Genomic DNA, 19,623 nt, shown 5'->3' with positions numbered 1-19,623 from the left:
ATCAATCCATGAATAAATCCCTTATAAACCCATGATACTAACATTACTATATTTTCTAATGGATAATTAATGTTTATGTAATAGAGAAATTAAGGACATTTCAGGGATAAAATTAAGGGGTTTGGTTTCGTAGTGATCCTCATGACGTGCGTATGTGTGTGTATCTGTAGGGTTATTTTTTCATGTTTCTTATTCTTTGCATTTTTATTCTTAGGGTTTCAAACTCCAGGTCAAAACATTTGGTGTCTCCATCTTGACTCTCCACAGCGCCCCCTACTGGCTGGTCGAGTCTCCAGCCTGGTGAACAGGTGCTGAGGTGGAAATGGGCTTAACTGCTGGGAAAACACAGTATATTCAGATTAATGTAATTTTGAGCTCCAATACTTAACATCTAAGTGACAGTAAACACCGTCTTCTACAGGCTGGATGAGCGCCACTTACTACAAATGTAAATTAAATCCTTTATTCTAATATAATTCTATGATTTAAACTATATTCTGCAAAGAGCTCGAGTTTTTGTACAGTTTGAGCTGCACAGACTGTATATAATTATAATCCATTTTACTTCAGTTAATAAAATAAAATGAAATAACATACTCATTCCACAAATCATCAAACCCAATGCTTGTGATGACATTAACAATCAGGAGGTGCAGCTGGTTTGTATAAAATGTCTCTTCTGTTTGACTCTTCACCTCTCAGGCTTTTTATTTCCCACAGGAAGGACAAGAAACAACCAGAAAGACAGTAAACAAATTTATTTTGTCATCTGCAGTTTACAGCTGGAATTCTGGGAATTCAAAAATGACGTCTTTGCCTGTGAGCTTCTTGTAGACACCAGAGAACGTCTCCACCTGCAACAGACAACAGCTTTAATACTGAGGAGAGAGAGCGTTTCATACAGAGTCACTGTCAGGACGGTAACTGGGGTTTGACTGACAGTCTATAGATACCGAAGGAGTTTAAAATTTTAAATGTTCATGGTAAAAATGACAAGTACTCAAGATCTTATTCTTGTCGGGGAGATAAAAGCCTCTGAAAAAATTAGATTATGGGACACTAAAACTCTCCACTGAATCCAGGATAATAATTAACATTATCATCCTTGTGTGGAATCTGATCAAAGTGTCTCATTAGAATCAGTTCAGGTTTTCCCATAGACAACCAGTGTAGTATTGATCACTTCTACATTCAATACAGAATCAGACTGGACCAGTATCGGCCCAGATATCAGTCGAACCCCGGTTCTACCTCAACCCAACGGCTTTAGGACGGCACGGTGCTCGGTGGTTAGCACCGCTGCCTCACAGCAAGAAGGTCCTGGGCTCGAACCCCGGGCCGTCCCAGGTCCTTTCCGTGTGGAGTTAGCATGTTCTCCCTGTGTTTGTGTGGGTTTCCGCCGGGTTCTCCGGTTCCTCCCACCGTCAGAGACATTTGTCCTCAAATGCAGAGGACAAATTTCCCCACGGGGATAATAAAGTATACAAATACAATACAAATAATGACATTTCAACAGTCTGACAGACAGTTCAGTTTGTGCACTGCATGGTTTGTCTCCCCAGTCACGGCCCAAAGGACTCTGGGAAGTTGTAGGAATATACAGGCGGCCCGTCCTCGCCGGCCGGCGGCCGGGGACGGAGCTTTCTCTCCGACGTCGTGGAACGGGACTGTACGTCACAAAGAGCTACGCTCCCATACGCCACCAGGACAGAGCCAGCAGCCAGGCAGCTGCTGGGTGCCCACGTCGGGTCAGAGGTCACAGCTACTACACGGCTTTAATACTCGCTTCTGATTGGCCGATGAAGGTGCTCTGAGATCTGTTATTTCTGAACAACAGGCCGCTGTTTCATATGTAAACATATCACTCAATAGTCAGGCAGATTTTGTAAATTTCCAATTAATTTATGGCAGATTTTTAAACATTTCCAATTAATTTCAGTGGCGCCACCTTGTGGCAGAAGACATTAACTGCTTGTTACTAAAGACTCCTGCTGGAAGCTGTAGATTACATGTTTGCTTGTATGACATGTATATGATGGTATATTAAGTCCTTTCAGACATGCTTGTGATATAAATAAACATGACTAGACTAGATTACAGAAGCGTGTAATGAAATAATTTTGAATCAATATTTTGTGTCAAATTATTCATGCCTTAAGTAGCCGTGCAATAAGCTGGGTGCTGCTGTGAGAAGTCATTTCAGAACATCAAGCAGCCAAGATGTTCAGATGCAAAATGTAGAATCAAGTCATTCAGACAAAACCATCAAGACTGATGATCATGATGATATTTCACCAGACAGTGATCATGTTGTCAGTAGAGATGCACTGATGCCAGGACTACAGAACCGACATGAGCTGCTTCATTTTAAAATGTGATTTGCACTCATGAACATTGATGCATGCTGCCTAGTGTTGGCCTATTTATTACAAAACTGTTACAGGAACAAGCGTTTCATTTGATGAAAACATGCACTGAAAAACTTCTAACTGACTACTAAGGGCTTTTATTTCCCCACAGCAGCTGTTAAAGTGTCGTATCTGAAGCTTCCTGCATCAGTGCAGCTCCACACCAGACCGATCACCATGTCAGCGTCAACATGTGCAGAAGAAGAACCCGGTTCCCTGCAGCGACAGACGGGACTACTGACTTTGTGTTCCACGTTGTTCTGCTGAGCCTTGTCCAGGTGGACCTTGATGAGCCGGCTGCTGTCCAGTTTGACCCGGATCCTCTTTCCCACGATCTCACTGGGGAACACCAGGTCCTCCAAGATGGCGTCGTGGACCGCGGTCAGAGTGCGGCTGGAGGCGGAGCCAACACAGACGTTACATTAAGACTGAAGATATATACAGGAAACTGACTTAAAGGCAAGGTAAAAATGTATATGATACACAAGGCAAATTCAATGTGCTTCACATTAGGGCTGAACAATTAATTGAAATTTTATCGAAATCGCAATATGGCCTACTGCAATTTTCAAATCGCAGGAGGTGCAATATTTGTTAAAGGAGAAATGTGTCAAAATACCATTTTAAATTAAATATTGTCGTGCTGCAGAGATGTCCTGCCTACACATCATATTCTACAGACTTTCTGTACTTTGTTTGGTACAGATCCCTGCAAAAATCACACCATAATCATTTTAATACGTTTTTCAATGAAAATGAGAATACCGATATAAAAATTATCATTCCCTCCAATATCGCAAATCATATCACAATTGCAATATCAGTCAAAATAATCGCAATTAGATATTTTTTCAAAATCGTTCAGCCCTACTTCACACTGCATTTTCTTTAGTTTCGTGTGATCAATATAACTGGGGTTCCACTCATATTTTTAGATTGACATTGTCAATAGATACTGAATGTGTTTAAATTTGAAAGTTTTCATGGTAAAAATGACAAATATTCAAAATTTTCTTGTCTGGGCAGAAAAGCATCAGAAACTGCATCATATCCAACCGGACCAGATCCCATTTTAATAAAAGTCCAGTATCGGCCCAGATATCAGTCGAACCCCGGTTCTACTTGACCCCTGACAGACAGTTCAGTTTGTGCACTGCATGGTTTGTCTCCCCAGTCACGGCCCAAAGGACTCTGGGAAGTTGTAGGAATATACAGGCGGCCCGTCCTCGCCGGCCGGCGGCCGGGGACGGAGCTTTCTCTCCGACGTCGTGGAACGGGACTGTACGTCACACAGAGCTACGCTCCCATACGCCACCAGGACAGAGCCAGCAGCCAGGCAGCTGCTGGGTGCCCACGTCGGGTCAGAGGTCACATTAAACACACTGGAGGGCCGGGCGATCGAATACATCCCGTCGACCAATCAACATCACGCATATCGCCGATCCCAAACCTACGTATATGTCCGTGTCGGGGGGCGGGGCAGGCGAGAGGATTTCATTTAACTGTATTCAAGACCTTTTTAAGTTTAAGAAGTGCAGACATTTTCAGGACTAAACGCCCTGAAATGAGCTGCTGCGGTGTTCGGGGGGAATGAAAAGCACCGGCTGTCTCCATCAGACGCTTCACTCACCTCCTGGGACGCTTCTGCTTATTCTTTGTGCGGCTTTTCCTGGTGGGTTTGGGCAGGATTCTCCTCTGGAAGACAACAACAACGATAAGTTAACATTTAATCAAAACCAGACAGAAGATCTGTCAGGAGAGAGACCTACCAGGACAAGGAAACATCAAGACAAACATACAAGCATGACTAACTGAGAAGCAGTCCAGGAACAGACTCCTGAACCACATTAACAAGGTTTAGACTGGAATATCGGGCCAATACTGGATATCAAACTGGGTATCAGCCAGTCAATGCTGATATGATGAGGTTCCTCTTTTTATTCATCATTTCTGTTCTATAAAACCTGCCTCATCCTGCATAAAACCATTACAATATTATGATTTCCAATAGTTTTAATGTTACATGATGCTCTAAATTCTGTTTCAGAGGCTTTTCCACCCTGACGAGAAGAAAACTCTGGTTGGAAACACAAATATTTGCACTCTTGGCATGAAAATGGTCAAATTACAAGACACTGAATATCAGCTACCGATAACTTCATCCAAAAATATCAATATCAATATCATACACTACCAGTCACCAGTCTGGACACCTGACTGAATGTTCTGTGTTTCATTCTCTTAAAGCATTTTGATCTAAAGTCTTCTGCTTAAAGGCTTGAAATGAGTTTCTTAGACAAATATAAATAGTGAAGTTGATCCTATGTATGAATTTCTTTCCAAAGCCTTTGCCTTTCCATCAAGGCAAAGAATCTAAAATATAAGATAGTTTTGATTTGTTTAACACTTTTTTGGTCACTGCATAATTCCATTTGTGTTATTTCATAGTTTTGAGTCTTTACTGTTATTCTAAAATGTGGAAAATAGTAAAAAATAAAGAAAAATGTGGTATGTCCAAACTTTTGACTGGTGTGCTTCATAAACTCAGTCGAACCCTGATATTAAATATTGTGCACTGCATGGTTTGTCTCCCCAGTCACGGCCCAAAGGACTCTGGGAAGTTGTAGGAATATACAGGCGGCCCGTCCTCGCCGGCCGGCGGCCGGGGACGGAGCTTTCTCTCCGACGTCGTGGAACGGGACTGTACGTCACACAGAGCTACGCTCCCATACGCCACCAGGACAGAGCCAGCAGCCAGGCAGCTGCTGGGTGCCCACGTCGGGTCAGAGGTCAGAGGTCGGGTTCGACTCATATGGAGAATTAAATACAGAAAATTACAATAACACATTTCTTTGTACTGATAAATACATACGGGTGTTTTTGGATTGACATCGTCTATGGATACTGAAAACTTTCATGGTAAAAATGCCAAGTACTCAGGATTTTCTTCTCGTCAGGGTGGAAAAGCCTCCGAAACATTTAGAGCATCATGGGAGACTAAAACTCTCCACTGGATCCTCGTGTGGAATCTGATCCAAGTGTTTCATTAGAATACTTTCAATTTAAGGTCTTCCCATAGACAACCAGTGTAGTATTGATCAATTCTACAATAAATTTGTAATCAAACTGCATCACATCTGATCTTTTTTTTTTTTAAGCATTATCGGCCCCATACATCAGTCTAACCCTATGTTAACACATTGCAAAATTATAATTTGGCTTACAGGTGGGGTTGGGTTCTGTTAGTGGAACCGGTTCCAAGTTGGTAAAATTCATTAAGCTCCGAGTCTAACGAATCTCTTATCAAATCATTTTTCCTCCTCTCCGTTCTACAACTGCCGTCTGCATCTGATGACGTAATACAAGTTCGTCTAACTCCCCGCTTTGTTTACTGGACTGACTCAACATGGAAGATCACCTCGGACTCCAAAGTGAGGCTGCACTTCAGAAATAAAATGAATAAAAAGTTAAGATTTATCCAACATTCAGTGACAGATCTGCAGTCCAGGATGATCTTGTGTTTTAATCAAAACGGATCAAATCCTAAAACATTAACATCTCGTTTTCCCTCTCATAATGTTAATGACTGTGTTAAGTGCTGGAAAAACAAAACAAAAAGCAGCTTGGTCGGAGTATTTTCCACTTGACCAAGACACATGTTGGAGGAATCCATCTGAAACACACTGATATTTAATACAGCTGTGGAGTTTGGAGGGATAACTCTAGGTTCGTCTCATATCTGTCGCTGTTTGGGTCTAAATTATGTTTCAAGTTAAGACTGCAGTGCTAAAAATTATTTTAGTTTTAAATGACAGACTAAAATTACAAAGCTGATTTTAATTTCACATTTTCTCTAACGGCGGTGGCAATTTCCCTGCTGCATGAACACAGGAAACTACAGAACACACACATTTCCCCTCTGAGACCAACTTTAAACTGAAGTAGTCAACAGTGTGATTTCAGTATTCTCCCTGCAGCCTCTTCCTCCTCCTCCTCCTCCTCACCTGTGCGATGAAGACAACGTGTTTTCCGCTGAACTTCTTCTCCAGCTCCCTCACGAGCCGCACCTGAATCTTCTGGAAGGACTTCAGCTGAGGAACGGGAACGAAGATGATGATGGCTTTCCTGCTGCCACCAACCTCGATTTCCTGAGAGGAGAACGGGTTCAGAACAGAAAGAAAACAGGTGAACATCTGTACAGAGAGCGCCAGGTGTGTTCCTTCTTACTGAGGGTGACCAGACCAATACTGGGAAATGTTTGTCTGCTAAGTTAGTCGACTCAACAGGTAACTATCACTTTGAATCCTGTTCTAAACATCTATCTGGCTGCTAAAACAGTAAAAATGTCTGGTGAATTTCAGGATTTACCAACCCCAAAAAATGACTTTCCTGCTGTGAGTAAAGCAGCATTTTGTTTAGTTTCAGTTATAGAATATCAAGACATTTTCCGTGTAGAGAAACATTTTCAACACTTTTCCTAGACTAGTCAAATTTCCGAAATCTTCAAAACCCAGACATCACTATACATTTCCCAGTGGTTCAGTACCATTTTAACTCAAGCCTGTAACATTTTGACAGTCAAAATCAGTCAAATGTGACTGATAGAGAGAAACATTACAGAAACTTTCAATACTTTTCCCAAACTTTGTAAATTTCCAAAAACTTAAAAACCCAAACATGTGTTTCCAGAGCCAGGCCGGATGATTTCAGATCCGTTTGTGGTTCAGTACTATTCTAACTCAAGCTGATGACATTTTGAGAATCAAAAGTGAAAAACATTCAACACTTGATCCCCCTGACAGACAGTTCAGTTTGTGCACTGCATGGTTTGTCTCCCCAGTCACGGCCCAAAGGACTCTGGGAAGTTGTAGGAATATACAGGCGGCCCGTCCTCGCCGGCCGGCGGCCGGGGACGGAGCTTTCTCTCCGACGTCGTGGAACGGGACTGTACGTCACACAGAGCTACGCTCCCATACGCCACCAGGACAGAGCCAGCAGCCAGGCAGCTGCTGGGTGCCCACGTCGGGTCAGAGGTCACATTAAACACACTGGAGGGCCGGGCGATATGAATAAAGTATATATCATGATAATCATAGGGATGTTTTTCAGATATCAATATTTATATATCACGATATTTTCTCATGTATGTGAAATAAACCAGTTGAGGTTTGTTGCAGTCAAATGATATTCCCTAAAATATGGCACATGTAATTTTGTAAGAAATTTAAGTTTATATATGCTTGGTATCATTAATTTAGACAACAGAATTGCACAATGTTAGAATATCATAATTTAATCACAATATGATATATGACAATACTGAATTATCGCCCAGCGGTTCTCAATCCCTGGTCCTCAGACCCAAAGTCCTGCTGGTTTTCAATCAGCCATCTAATCAGGGAATGATTCACACCTGAGATACAAGGTGAAGTCAATCAACTGTAATTAACTAGCTGGCAGGACAGAAACCAACAGTCCTCTGCTTCCTGAGGACGAGGACTGAGAACCACTGAGGTAAAACTATTCAACAAGTTCACTACTGATGGATAACTGCACACAATAATTACCCACAGAGCAGTTTTACAAGAGGTTAAACCCATTTTCCTTCAAGGAAGACAAGTTTATTTTTCCAAACACATCTTACAGGAGTTCAGGACAAGCTGACCAGCATTACACCACCAGCACTCAGATTCTCCCAATATCAATTTTGGCAGACTGACAAATTCATATGGCAATTATCTGTGACTATTTTATAACTTTTAGATTTTCAACACAGGTTTCCACAATAAAAAGTGACTAGCAGCACTAGACTCCACACAGGCTCATACTGATGGTTAACTGTTCATGAACTCCAGCGGCAGGTTTATATAAGTAACAGTAATAAGTAGATACTAGTTTTCAGCCTCGTACCTTTGCTGCAGTGATGTTCAGCTCCCTCAGCTGAGCCTTCAGGTCGGAGTTCATCTCCAGCTCGAGGAGAGCCTGCAGGGAACACAGGCATCATGTCATGTGGATATACTGTGACATCTGGATTTCTATCAAAAAGTCTCTCACAATAATTCCTGTCACTTCTCAATCAGCAATAATCATTCACCAACTAGTGAAATAAGCTGCAGTAGTAACTGACTTGAGTAGAAAGCCAGCAGACTCCTGGCCCTCCATGGACCAGGATTAAAAACTATTGAAGCAGATTAACTATACTTTAATATTGAGAGTGTAACCTAGCTCTTACCTGGGAGATCCCAGACTCAAACTCGTCTGGCTTTTCGCCATTCGGCTTCACGATTTTGGCGCTGGTACTGAACATGGCCTTGTGTCTGCACAACAAACAGACATGTGGGTTACACACATGAGCAGCCTGGCATCTCAAACACATCCTAGTTTAACAATACTCCTACAAGGCTCCTTCAAACCAGCATGAACCGCGCTAGGCTAAAGCTAAGGCTATCTGACACGTTCAATGCTAACCTGGAGTAGCTACATGGATAAAGGAAAACCCCGTTGTGTTAAAAAACGAACAGGTGAGGCTCACACACGCAGCTACTGATTAAAGTAACTTAAAACAGCAGTTTCCAAGTCAACAAGCTGCCACTGAAGGTTAGCACAAGTAGGGTTTACCTTACATGCAACCTAGCTAACGTTAGCTAAGCTAGCCTGCTCCTGTCTATCACTGCCTGGGTTTCATTGGCTAGTTAGCAATGGCTAGCACAAGTATGGTAACTTATCGAATAGAGTTATATTTCACAGAAAACGACTCCTATACAGGACTAAATGTATTCAGCTGAAGGTAATCTTCTCCTGTCACTTTGTAGCTGTCTGAACACATGCACGGCCCGCTAACTGCTCCTCTCATAGTAACCGATACTCACCCCAGCTAGTCTACTACGCCTCATTTTGTTTAATAAAACGGCCATCCGCCGCCACAAATTAAACAATCTAAGGCATCAGTGGCTTAAGATGCATTACGATATAAAAATATAACACTTTAACGTTGTTAAGACATAGTTAGACACAGAATAGGCAGCACTGTGAAAAATGTCACGACCAACCTCAGTCAACGACGGCCAGGGAAGAGGCCGGAACATCGCGAGAGTTACATTAATCCGCGGTGGGAACCTATTGGCACATCGCGAGAGTTGTATTGACCCACGTTGGGAGTCACAGGAACATCGCGAGAGTTTATTAACCCAATGGAGGCCATGGGAACAACAGGGAAGTGTCGTACATGTCAATAATAGTTTTCTTGTTTTGTTAGCGTTTGGTGCAAGAATCTACTCAACGTCAAACAAGCGTTTTATTTTGAACACTTATATAGAAAGGTATAGCAGAGGTGATGGTGTTCTGGTGTTTATAAAGAATATATTTTATGGTGTTTGGGAGTTTTCTGCGATTCAGAGAGCTTGCTGCAATCAAACAAGCTAGCTAGCAGCTAACGTTGCTACCTCAGTGTAAAGTAGGTGTGTATGCTGCACTATTGAAGTCCAGGTCGCCATAGTTTAATAGCAGAAACATTGACCAGACAAACAGAGCGGGGTTTTGTTGTCTTTAAATCAACACCACCATGCTAGACACTTCCAGGTTTCGGGGGTTTCTGGTCTGAGTGATGCTGAGGCTGACTGGTCTTTACAGTGTAGTTCGCCGGACAGTCTGCATCGCTGCCGACGACATGGCGAAGGGGAAGTTCTTCTACGCTGTGAGGAAAGGAATCAAACCTGGAGTCTACAAAACCTGGTGAGGCTGCTCATGGCTGGTGTAGAACGTCAGTTTTTGCACGGACACTGGCGTCGTTGGCCCCGCAGTGACGTTCTCTTTTATGGTGGGAATGAGGTGCCAAACTCCATTCAAAAATCTGGGAGTTTGGTGTTCTCTTGTTATCGGCAAAAGCAAATTCCTGTTGGAACAAGACTTAAGACATTTTACGAATCATAAGGATCCACTTTTCAATTCGGCATAGGTCCAATACACTAAACACAGCTTTTTGCCAACAAAATTACAACTTTTACTTTTACTACCATCTTCCACCAAAATACACAGGCGGTAGTGGTGTGAACCAACTGTAAGAGATGAGATTTTATTGAAATCAAATGCTGACGCATTAAATTGACAGATTTTTTTAATTGAATTTGGCATGATTGTCTCTCTATACAAGACTTTTTCATTCACAGGCCTAGGAAAGCTGTGAAAACTAAGAAATTAGTATGTTCAGTTCTTAAAAAGTTTGGGAATTGCATAAAAAAAGGTTAGAAATTGAGAAATGATTGTTGTTCAGCCCCTTTTCACCTGTGTACACATTTTATGTAGTTGTAGTATACTTTAGTATACTTTAAACTTTTGTAATGTTCAGCAATAGAGTGAGGTGGTCTAGTTGACAGTCATATTGCCCAGCCACTATAATCAAACATCATACTGAACACTTCAAATCCAGTCAAGAAAATAAGTTCTGGAAAACGTCTGACGAATTTTGAAATGAGAAAATGTACAGGAACCCTGTTTACAAGAAAGCTAATGATTCGTTTCCTGTTTTTCTCTGTGATTTAGGGACGAGTGTAAGAGCCAGGTGGACAAGTTTCCAAAAGCCACTTATAAGAAGTTTGCCTCGGAGAAAGATGCGTGGGCGTTCGTCAGAGGAGTCGACCCCTGTCCGGTCCCAGAGGTGAAGAACGGTACGCTCGTCCAAACATCCAGTACTGTGGTCCAGTATCAGTACTGTGGTCCAGTATCAGTACTACGGTCTAGTATCAGTACTACAGTTCAGTTCAGTATCAGTACTACAGTTCAGTTCAGTATCAGTACTACAGTTCAGTATCAGTACTACGGTTCAGTATCAGTACTATGGTTCAGTATCAGTACTATGGTTCAGTATCAGTACTATAGTTCAGTATCAGTACTATGGTTCAGTACAGTATCAGTATGACGATGAAAAAAATTCATCAGTGGGGAAAAAATGACGATGAGATGATTTTGGTGTCGGTCAGAAAAACATTTCTGGAATCCGAAAAAAAAATCTCCAAAATACAAATTCATTACCAGTGATTAGTTGTTGTAATAAATGTTTTTTCTTGTGATGTTTTGAGTGTTTGCAGTTGAGATACAACAGAAAAAACATTAAGACCGACTTATTTTGAGCCAGAGTGTTCGCCACCTTCTCCCAGGTTGGACTTGAGTTAAGACTGTTTTTTCCCCATGGCAAACAGACTGATAGGAATGTCTAGTATTTCTCAAAACTACTTTTTATATTTGGAACAACATGTAGATAGTATTTCATCCCGATTCTTATTGACAGTGTTTTGTAATCAATGCAGCTGCCTGTAGGCACCAATTAATCTACATAGCTAAAATCCCTCAGCTGTTTTCTCCCTCTACACATTTCTGCGTTTTCATTCGAGGAAAACGACCAGTGACTTTGTGTTTTGGGCTTCAGACGCTCCGAGCGGCGAGGCGGCGCTCGCTCCGCTTCCTAAAAGAGGCCCGGAGCCGCTGGAGTACATCCCCATCGGTCAGAAGAGGTCTTACTCCCAGGTGGAGGAGGAGCCCCGCGCCAAGCGAGTCAAACAGTCGGAGGATGACAGTCGCTCGTCTTCAGAGAACACAGACGGGTTCACATACATGGGTAAGGATTTCTTTCCTTAAGGAGGTGACGTAAAACTCAAACTTCCTGACGGCTGTTTTGGATTTTGAACATGGCGCTGCACGTCGCTTATTTTCATCCGGTCAGGTTTCTGTCTCATTACTTTGTCCTGTTAACGGTTGCAAAACAGTTTAACAAATGTTCTGTTTCTTAAACTATTTACTGCTAAATGTGAGATGTTGTGAAGAAATCACACTGAGGGTAAACATGCGCCAAACAATTGTAAAGATTGGTCAAAAACCTGCTTTGTTAATCTGGTTTCTCATAATGTGATAACAGCCTCTATCTGATTGAGGAAATCACACTGTGCTGTTTACATGAACACTGGAATAATGCAGGAATGGCCTCAGTCGGACTGTGATTGGTTATCAGTGCTCAGTGAACTCAGCAGCGTGTCTCCGCCCCCCCAGGAGACTCTGTGGTGGTTTATACTGACGGCTGCTGTTCGGCTAACGGACAGCGCGGCGCCCGAGCCGGCATCGGAGTTTACTGGGGCCGCAACCATCCACTGTGAGTCCAGCACACTCCTCGCTTTCATTACTCATATATATAGATTTTTTAAAAGGTTATTTACATTTTAAATAAAACAAAAACAACACAAGACATGAACATTGTGGTACACTCAGACATTCAGACATCCTGCACAGGTATAGACATAAAAAGTATGAAGTATAACCAAAATGGAGGATCGTGAAGAGCGACCCTGGACGAGGACAGAGCCATGCAGCATGAAACAAAACAGACGGGGGATGATGATACTTTAAATGACATGAGTGACATGTAGAGAGCTAACAACACACAGTTTGTACAGTGCTGTGCAAAAGGCAAAGGCAAGGCAAACTTTATTTATATAGCACATTTCATACACAAGGCAAATACAATGTGCTTCACATAAAACAGAAAAAATACATACACACTCCACAACTATTTAAAATGACATTAAAAAAGAAAGAAAGAAAGATATTGAGCAGTCACTCTTAGGCACCCTAGATTTTCTATATAAATTTTGTCTTAGATGTTTATTTGTTTTCTGCATTAGTGTGTCAGCAGACCGCTCTTTATAGTAAAAAAATATATATTTGGAAACTTTTCATGTCATCATTTAGAAAGCATCTTCGCTTTATTTTATTTTTTTTGTAGACTTTTGCACAGTACTGTACATTCAGTAAATTCCCATATTTTTCATATTCTAATTGTTTTCTCATTTGTTATATATTACACATATCTCTCTGTTTTATTTATTTTCATGTTGTGTGTGTTTTCTCATGTTTCTTTTTTTTTCATATTTTCTCCTCATTTTCTTTGTCTCAGTCTATTCTACTTGTCGTTTGGCACTCCTTGCATAGATGTTATAAATTCACACATTTCCTTCTACTTTTTCATTCCTATATTTTCCTGAACAGCTCCACTTCCACTCAGCAGAGTCTCTGTTTCCTCCGTCTTCTCTGTTCTTATTTGTCCTATTTTTCTTTGCTGAATCTCTGCCGCTGCGTCGACCCACTTCCTCCACAGGATCATTAAAGTTTCATCTGATCTGATCTGAGCGAAGCAGCTTCTCACTGAAGGTCTGTGACCGAAACACCGGGAAGTTAACGCTGCTGTGATGCAGCGTCATGTGACCGCTGCTTTGGTTTCTTCTTCTGCAAAGTTTCAGACTTTAAAGGTCCCATCTGGTGTAAAGCAGGACTCCCTCTCCTCTGTGATGATAAAGGAGTTGGATGTGTATCTAAACATGGTGAAAGTATCAAAACTAAATCCACACAATCCATATTAGAAAAGCGAGCCTCTAAACGAGCCGTTTGGACTTCCGTAACTTTGTGGCGTCACAAAGGTTCGCTCATTATCATTTCTGTAAGAAATAATAGACTAACAAAGTGTTTTTTTCAAAGCGGTCGAGCGGTCGTCGTCGTTTATTACCGGAGAGTTTTCCCTACCTGTAGCCGCCGGGCCGCGGCGTCTCACGTTTCGCTCTCGAAACGGTTAGCCGATCGGAACGGAGGGTCGTGAATATTAATGAGCCTTAAAGACACGGAGACAGAAACGGCCTGTTCTTGGTAAGGCTCAGAGAGATGCTGGAAAATGAACGTGGAGAAATGGATTGAGAGTGTTTTTGGTTCATGACACCACACACACAGCTTTGAATGGACAGAAAGACACAAAATAAAACTCTGGACAGTGGAGAATATGGACCTCAACTGTAATCTTGGGAAACAGGAAGTAGCTCAGAACAACAACAACAACCAAAGGCAACTGAGGGAGTCTGAGGATGTAGAAGCCAGTTGATCGATCATAAAGCTGCAGATTTCCTCCAGACCGTTCATTTAGAAGAGTCAACCATCAGAAGTTAGCATGGAGATCGACATAAAGCCAACGAACTGGAAAAAGAAACGCAGACGCTTTTTCCCACAAGGCAACACAGTCAGTTTGATATGAGAAAATGTTTCAGGATGTAAAACATCAGCGGTAAACGTCAGGTTTTGGTGTCAGTCCCTCAGAATCAAAGAGCGAGGGCTTCTTTCTAGAGCCGCCATTTTGCACCGAGAGACGTTCAACAATCATACAGGGAGAAATCCATCGTAGAAGAGGAGAGAGACCAGTTTCTCCACCACAGGAGCAGGAGAGAGACCAGAATGCAATGCAGGAGCAGGAGAGAGACCAGAATGCACTGCAGCAGAGAGACAGGATGGGTTTAGAGGAAGGAGAGACTCTTTCTAGACTGGAAAAACTCTCACTCAACATCACTCTCTCTCTCTCTCTCTCTCTCTCTCTCTCTCTCTCTCCACTGACATTTATAACCTACAGCTGGATGCAACAAGTCCCCGCCCCTTCTCTGGAGGTTGTTGAAAGGCATTCTGGGAAACGTAGGAAACCACTAACTGCAGTAGAAGTAGACTGCAGTTAGGGAAAGTAAATGACAAAAAGTAAATGACATAGCTTCATCATTAAATAACTCCTGGATGAATTGAACATCACAGACTGAAGAGATCAAACAGTGAAGAGGATCTGAGGCCGGATGTTTCCTTTAATTGACGTTATTGATTGGATTTGGAGCATGAAGCTCTTCATCAGGTCAGATCAATAAAGGGAGTGTCAGAGTGTTTTAGTTTCAGTTTGATGTGTTTTAGTCAGGGAACAGTGACTCTCCTCCTCCGCCTCCTATTGGACAGAAGTGATTGATCTGCCAGTGATTGATCAGTGATTGATCTGCTCTATCTGACATGAACATTAACTTGAATATCTGACATTAATGCTGTGTGTTTCAGAAACGTGGCAGAGCGTCTGGAGGGACGACAGACCAACCAGAGAGCAGAGATCCAGGTCAGAGTCTAACCAGCTTCAGTCTTTACTCCACAGCATCACTTCTCTGGAAACATTCAAATCACTATTAGACTTCTGCACTTGTAAAGGCCCAAAACATAATAATTCACCATGATGTAATAACTGCCTGTAATGTAATAAAATCTAATTTAATAAAGCCCATAACGTAATAAAAATCCAATAACATCCAATCCTCTTTTTCTTTTTAAATTGTAATTCTTTTTTTTAAACTTTTTTTTTTTGTAAGTCCTGAAATTCTGTAGAAAGATGCATCCACATGTATCACAACCCATATCAGCAAAAAGAAAAACTCTTGATTGTGATTTTTGGTTTTGATGACATCATGCAGCGTCACTACTGACTTCATGCACCAACAGTATTAATATTAATATGAATATTGTCCCCAGGCGGCCTGCAGAGCGCTGGAGCAGGCCAAACAGAAGAACATCAAGAAGTTGGTTCTCTACACCGACAGCAAGTTCACCATCAACGGTCAGTTCCTGCTCCCTGACCTCTGACCTCTGACCTCTGACCTCCTGGTTACTCCTAATGTTGGATTGGATTCAATCTACAAATTGAATCAAATTTGAAATCCTCATGAAATGAAAAATGACTTTTTCGCCTTGTTAGCTCATTTTCCCTGTCCTCACATACACCCAGTTAACTCTTTATAGCACATTTCATACACAGAATACAACACTTTCCATAAAATAAATGGATTAAACAAATTACAAGCAAAAGCAAAATTTTCAAGCAAAATAAAAGACGAGCAAAAGCAAGACAGAAATTAAAACGGTGATTTGTCTAGTAAAATAACATTAAAAAAGAGTAAAATGGCATTAAAAAGTATGTTTTATTTTGTATAGATTAATGTGTGACTCATATTCCATTGATAATGGAAATACATCAACTCAAGGAAGTAAAGACGCGGTTTCATGGGGTCTTTCAGTGTTTGAGTTTCACCACACAGGACCTTGAGAGTGATGGAGAGCGTGTGTCTCCTGCAGGAGTGACCAGCTGGGTGAAAACCTGGAAGCTGAACGGCTGGAGGCTGAAGTCCGGCGGTCAGATCACCAACAAAGAAGACTTTGTGAAGCTGGACAAGCTGAACGCTGAGCTGGACGTCGTCTGGGTAAACACCTAAACATCTGATTCATGTCTTTTATACCAGAACACCTAAACATTATAAATAAATACGAAACATCTCTCTCCTCCTCCTCTCCTTCCTCATCTCCCTCCTCTCCTTTCTCCTATTCTTCCTTGTCTCCTTTCTCCTCTCCCTCTTCCTCTCCTTCCTTGTCTCCTTCCTCTGCTTCCTCCTCTCTCTCCTTCTCTCTTTCCTTGTCTACTTCCTCTGCTTCCTCCTCTCTCTCCTTCTCTCTTTCCTTGTCTACTTCCTCTGCTTCCTCCTCTCTCTCCTTCTCTCTTTCCTTGTCTACTTCCTCTGCTTCCTCCTCTCTCTCCTTCTCTCTTTCCTTGTCTACTTCCTCTGCTTCCTCCTCTCTCTCCTTCTCTCTTTCCTTGTCTCCTTCCTCTGCTTCCTCCTCTCTCTCCTTCTCTCTTTCCTTGTCTCCTTCCTCTGCTTCCTCCTCTCTCTCCTTCTCTCTTTCCTTGTCTACTTCCTCTGCTTCCTCCTCTCTCTCCTTCTCTCTTTCCTTGTCTACTTCCTCTGCTTCCTCCTCTCTCTCCTTCTCTCCTTCCTTGTCTACTTCCTCTGCTTCCTCCTCTCTCTCCTTCTCTCTTTCCTTGTCTACTTCCTCTGCTTCCTCCTCTCTCTCCTTCTCTCTTTCCTTGTCTCCTTCCTCTGCTTCTTCCTCTCTCTCCTTCTCTCTTTCCTTGTCTCCTTCCTCTGCTTCCTCCTCTCTCTCCTTCTCTCCTTCCTTGTCTCCTTCCTCTGCTTCCTCCTCTCTCTCCTTCTCTCTTTCCTTGTCTCCTTCCTCTGCTTCCTCCTCTCTCTCCTTCTCTCTTTCCTTGTCTCTTTCCTTGTCTCCTTCCTCTGCTTCCTCCTCTCTCTCCTTCTCTCTTTCCTTGTCTACTTCCTCTGCTTCCTCCTCTCTCTCCTTCTCTCTTTCCTTGTCTACTTCCTCTACTTCCTTCTCTCTTTCCTTGTCTACCTTCTCTACTTCCTCCTCTCTCTCCTTCTCTCTTTCCTTGTCTACTTCCGCTGCTTCCTCCTCTCTCTCCTTCTCTCTTTCCTTGTCTCCTTCCTCTGCTTCCTCCTCTCTCTCCTTCTCTCTTTCCTTGTCTACTTCCTCTGCTTCCTCCTCTCTCTCCTTCTCTCTTTCCTTGTCTCCTTCCTCTGCTTCCTCCTCTCTCTCCTTCTCTCTTTCCTTGTCTACTTCCTCTGCTTCCTCCTCTCTCTCCTTCTCTCTTTCCTTGTCTACTTCCTCTGCTTCCTCCTCTCTCTCCTTCTCTCTTTCCTTGTCTCCTTCCTCTGCTTCCTCCTCTCTCTCCTTCTCTCTTTCCTTGTCTACTTCCTCTGCTTCCTCCTCTCTCTCCTTCTCTCTTTCCTTGTCTCCTTCCTCTGCTTCCTCCTCTCTCTCCTTCTCTCTTTCCTTGTCTACTTCCTCTGCTTCCTCCTCTCTCTCCTTCTCTCTTTCCTTGTCTACTTCCTCTACTTCCTCCTCTCTCTCCTTCTCTCTTTCCTTGTCTCCTTCCTCTGCTTCCTCCTCTCTCTCCTTCTCTCTTTCCTTGTCTACTTCCTCTGCTTCCTCCTCTCTCTCCTTCTCTCTTTCCTTGTCTACTTCCTCTGCTTCCTCCTCTCTCTCCTTCTCTCTTTCCTTGTCTACTTCCTTGTCTCCTCCAGATGCATATCCCAGGTCATGCTGGTTACCATGGCAACGAGGAGGCAGACAGGCTGTCCAGAGTAGGAGCCGCAAAGACTTTAGATTAGCTGCATGAAGAGGAGGAATACAGACGTCACATCGCTCTTCATCACTCTTAATAAGTTTTCATTTGTCCTCTGCACTTTCTGCTCATATCAGCCGGTCTGTGGATCTGATATTCAAGTTGATTAATGGAAGTTCTCTTTTGTTTCTGTTGACTGACCAGTCTGTGTGTTTTAGTATTAGATTTTATGTTGAATGTGTTTTCTGTAAATAATGTTTCTGTTAATAAAGTCTGCTCACTTTGAACGGCAGCTTTGCTTCTGGTTTGGCTTCAGTCTTCAGAACGTTTTCAGCCGCTTCTCTTTCTGCAGTTTGTCTTGTTGCAGCCTGAATTCAGAACGGATCAAACTGAGATTTTCGTCAACAATCGACACAAAACCCGAGAGGTCAAAGTGGAATTTTTAAAATGTATAAATCAATTCAAAATGAAAAAGCTGAAATGTTTTGAGTCAGTAAGTATTCAGTCCATCTGCAGTGAGTCCAAATGGAGTTAAAGCAATATTCCTCCTAGTTTTAACATGGAGGTCATTTGTCACTTTACCAACATGAAAACCAGAATATAAAACTACTCACTAAGATCAGATGTGCTGTTGTGATTTTCTCATTGTTCGGCGAATGTTTTAGAACAGGATTTTTCCAAACAGCATTTTTATTGATAGAAGAGAACACAGCGGAGGGATACCATGTAGGAGAGAGAGTTCCTGTTTGGGAGACCGGATCTACTTTTATTTTTTAATACTAATTTTAGTGTAAACCAAGAACAGAAATGCAATATGTCGATGGACCAGTTATTGCTTTATTGTCTTCCAGCAGGATCTGATGTTGAATCTGTTCACCAACGTGTTCAATGTCAGTTTCCATTCAAATGAATGGGAAGAAAAAATCTGAATGCTACAAACTGGTCCAGCTGCATCTGATCCTGGTGAGGAGATTATATTCTGGTTTTAACCCTCATGTTAAAACTAAGGGGGATGTTGCTTTAAGGGACTGAATGTACCGAGGTGATTATCCTGAACTGAACTCTGCTTCAGTGTGGATGTGGAGTGTGATCCTGTCCGGCGGCCAGCAGGAGGCGCTGCAGCCTCCTGCTGCGCCTCCTGCTGCAGGTTGCTGCTGCAGCTCAGGTGGGGAAGGTGTTTCAGCTGCAGGACGACAAACCAAACCCAGTTCCCCCTCAGCAACACAGCTTCACAGCTCCCAGTGGGACCAGCAGGCGGATTGTGTTTGTGTCAGGAGGAGGAGGAGGAGGAGGAGGAGGGACGCTCCGACAGGAACTGAACTGAACTGAACTCATCTGCACCCGGTTTCCTCCAGAGAGAGGAGGAGGATGGAGGGAAACACAGGGGAAAGATGAGGGAGAGACAAGGGAAAGACAGGAGAA

At 42.6% G+C, this 19,623-nt stretch overlaps 2 protein-coding genes and 4 non-coding genes across 6 annotated transcripts; 1 reads left to right on the top strand and 5 right to left on the bottom strand.

Annotated features, from left to right (window-relative positions):
• Positions 1–743: 743 nt before the first annotated feature.
• rps7 (ribosomal protein S7) lies at positions 744–9,499 on the bottom strand. Its single transcript, XM_071895079.2, has 7 exons — positions 9,458–9,499; positions 8,641–8,725; positions 8,319–8,390; positions 6,413–6,556; positions 4,039–4,103; positions 2,651–2,801; positions 744–854 (listed from the first exon to the last, which is right to left on the bottom strand). Exons 2-7 carry the CDS (start codon positions 8,713–8,715, stop codon positions 777–779), a joined length of 585 nt encoding a protein of 194 aa, XP_071751180.1. The 5' UTR covers positions 8,716–8,725; positions 9,458–9,499; the 3' UTR covers positions 744–776.
• Positions 1,533–1,748, bottom strand: LOC139908405 (small nucleolar RNA SNORA73 family). Its single transcript, XR_011784470.1, has one exon. It is a non-coding gene; the product is annotated as a small nucleolar RNA SNORA73 family (small nucleolar RNA).
• LOC139908408 (small nucleolar RNA SNORA73 family) lies at positions 3,553–3,768 on the bottom strand. Its single transcript, XR_011784473.2, has one exon. It is a non-coding gene; the product is annotated as a small nucleolar RNA SNORA73 family (small nucleolar RNA).
• Positions 4,975–5,190, bottom strand: LOC139908406 (small nucleolar RNA SNORA73 family). Its single transcript, XR_011784471.1, has one exon. It is a non-coding gene; the product is annotated as a small nucleolar RNA SNORA73 family (small nucleolar RNA).
• Positions 7,219–7,434, bottom strand: LOC139908407 (small nucleolar RNA SNORA73 family). Its single transcript, XR_011784472.1, has one exon. It is a non-coding gene; the product is annotated as a small nucleolar RNA SNORA73 family (small nucleolar RNA).
• A 113-nt stretch (positions 9,500–9,612) lies between the features above and the next one.
• rnaseh1 (ribonuclease H1) lies at positions 9,613–18,488 on the top strand. Its single transcript, XM_071895082.2, has 8 exons — positions 9,613–10,139; positions 10,947–11,071; positions 11,830–12,018; positions 12,447–12,546; positions 15,300–15,354; positions 15,762–15,846; positions 16,362–16,486; positions 18,161–18,488. Exons 1-8 carry the CDS (start codon positions 10,012–10,014, stop codon positions 18,245–18,247), a joined length of 894 nt encoding a protein of 297 aa, XP_071751183.2. The 5' UTR covers positions 9,613–10,011; the 3' UTR covers positions 18,248–18,488.
• The last annotated feature ends 1,135 nt before the right edge of the window (positions 18,489–19,623 follow it).

This window comes from Centroberyx gerrardi, chromosome 18 (genome assembly GCF_048128805.1).
Source record: "Centroberyx gerrardi isolate f3 chromosome 18, fCenGer3.hap1.cur.20231027, whole genome shotgun sequence".
Classification (NCBI taxonomy): domain Eukaryota; kingdom Metazoa; phylum Chordata; class Actinopteri; order Beryciformes; family Berycidae; genus Centroberyx; species Centroberyx gerrardi.
Note: the sequence above shows the minus strand (reverse complement) of the source record. Positions and strands in the feature narration are given on the sequence as shown.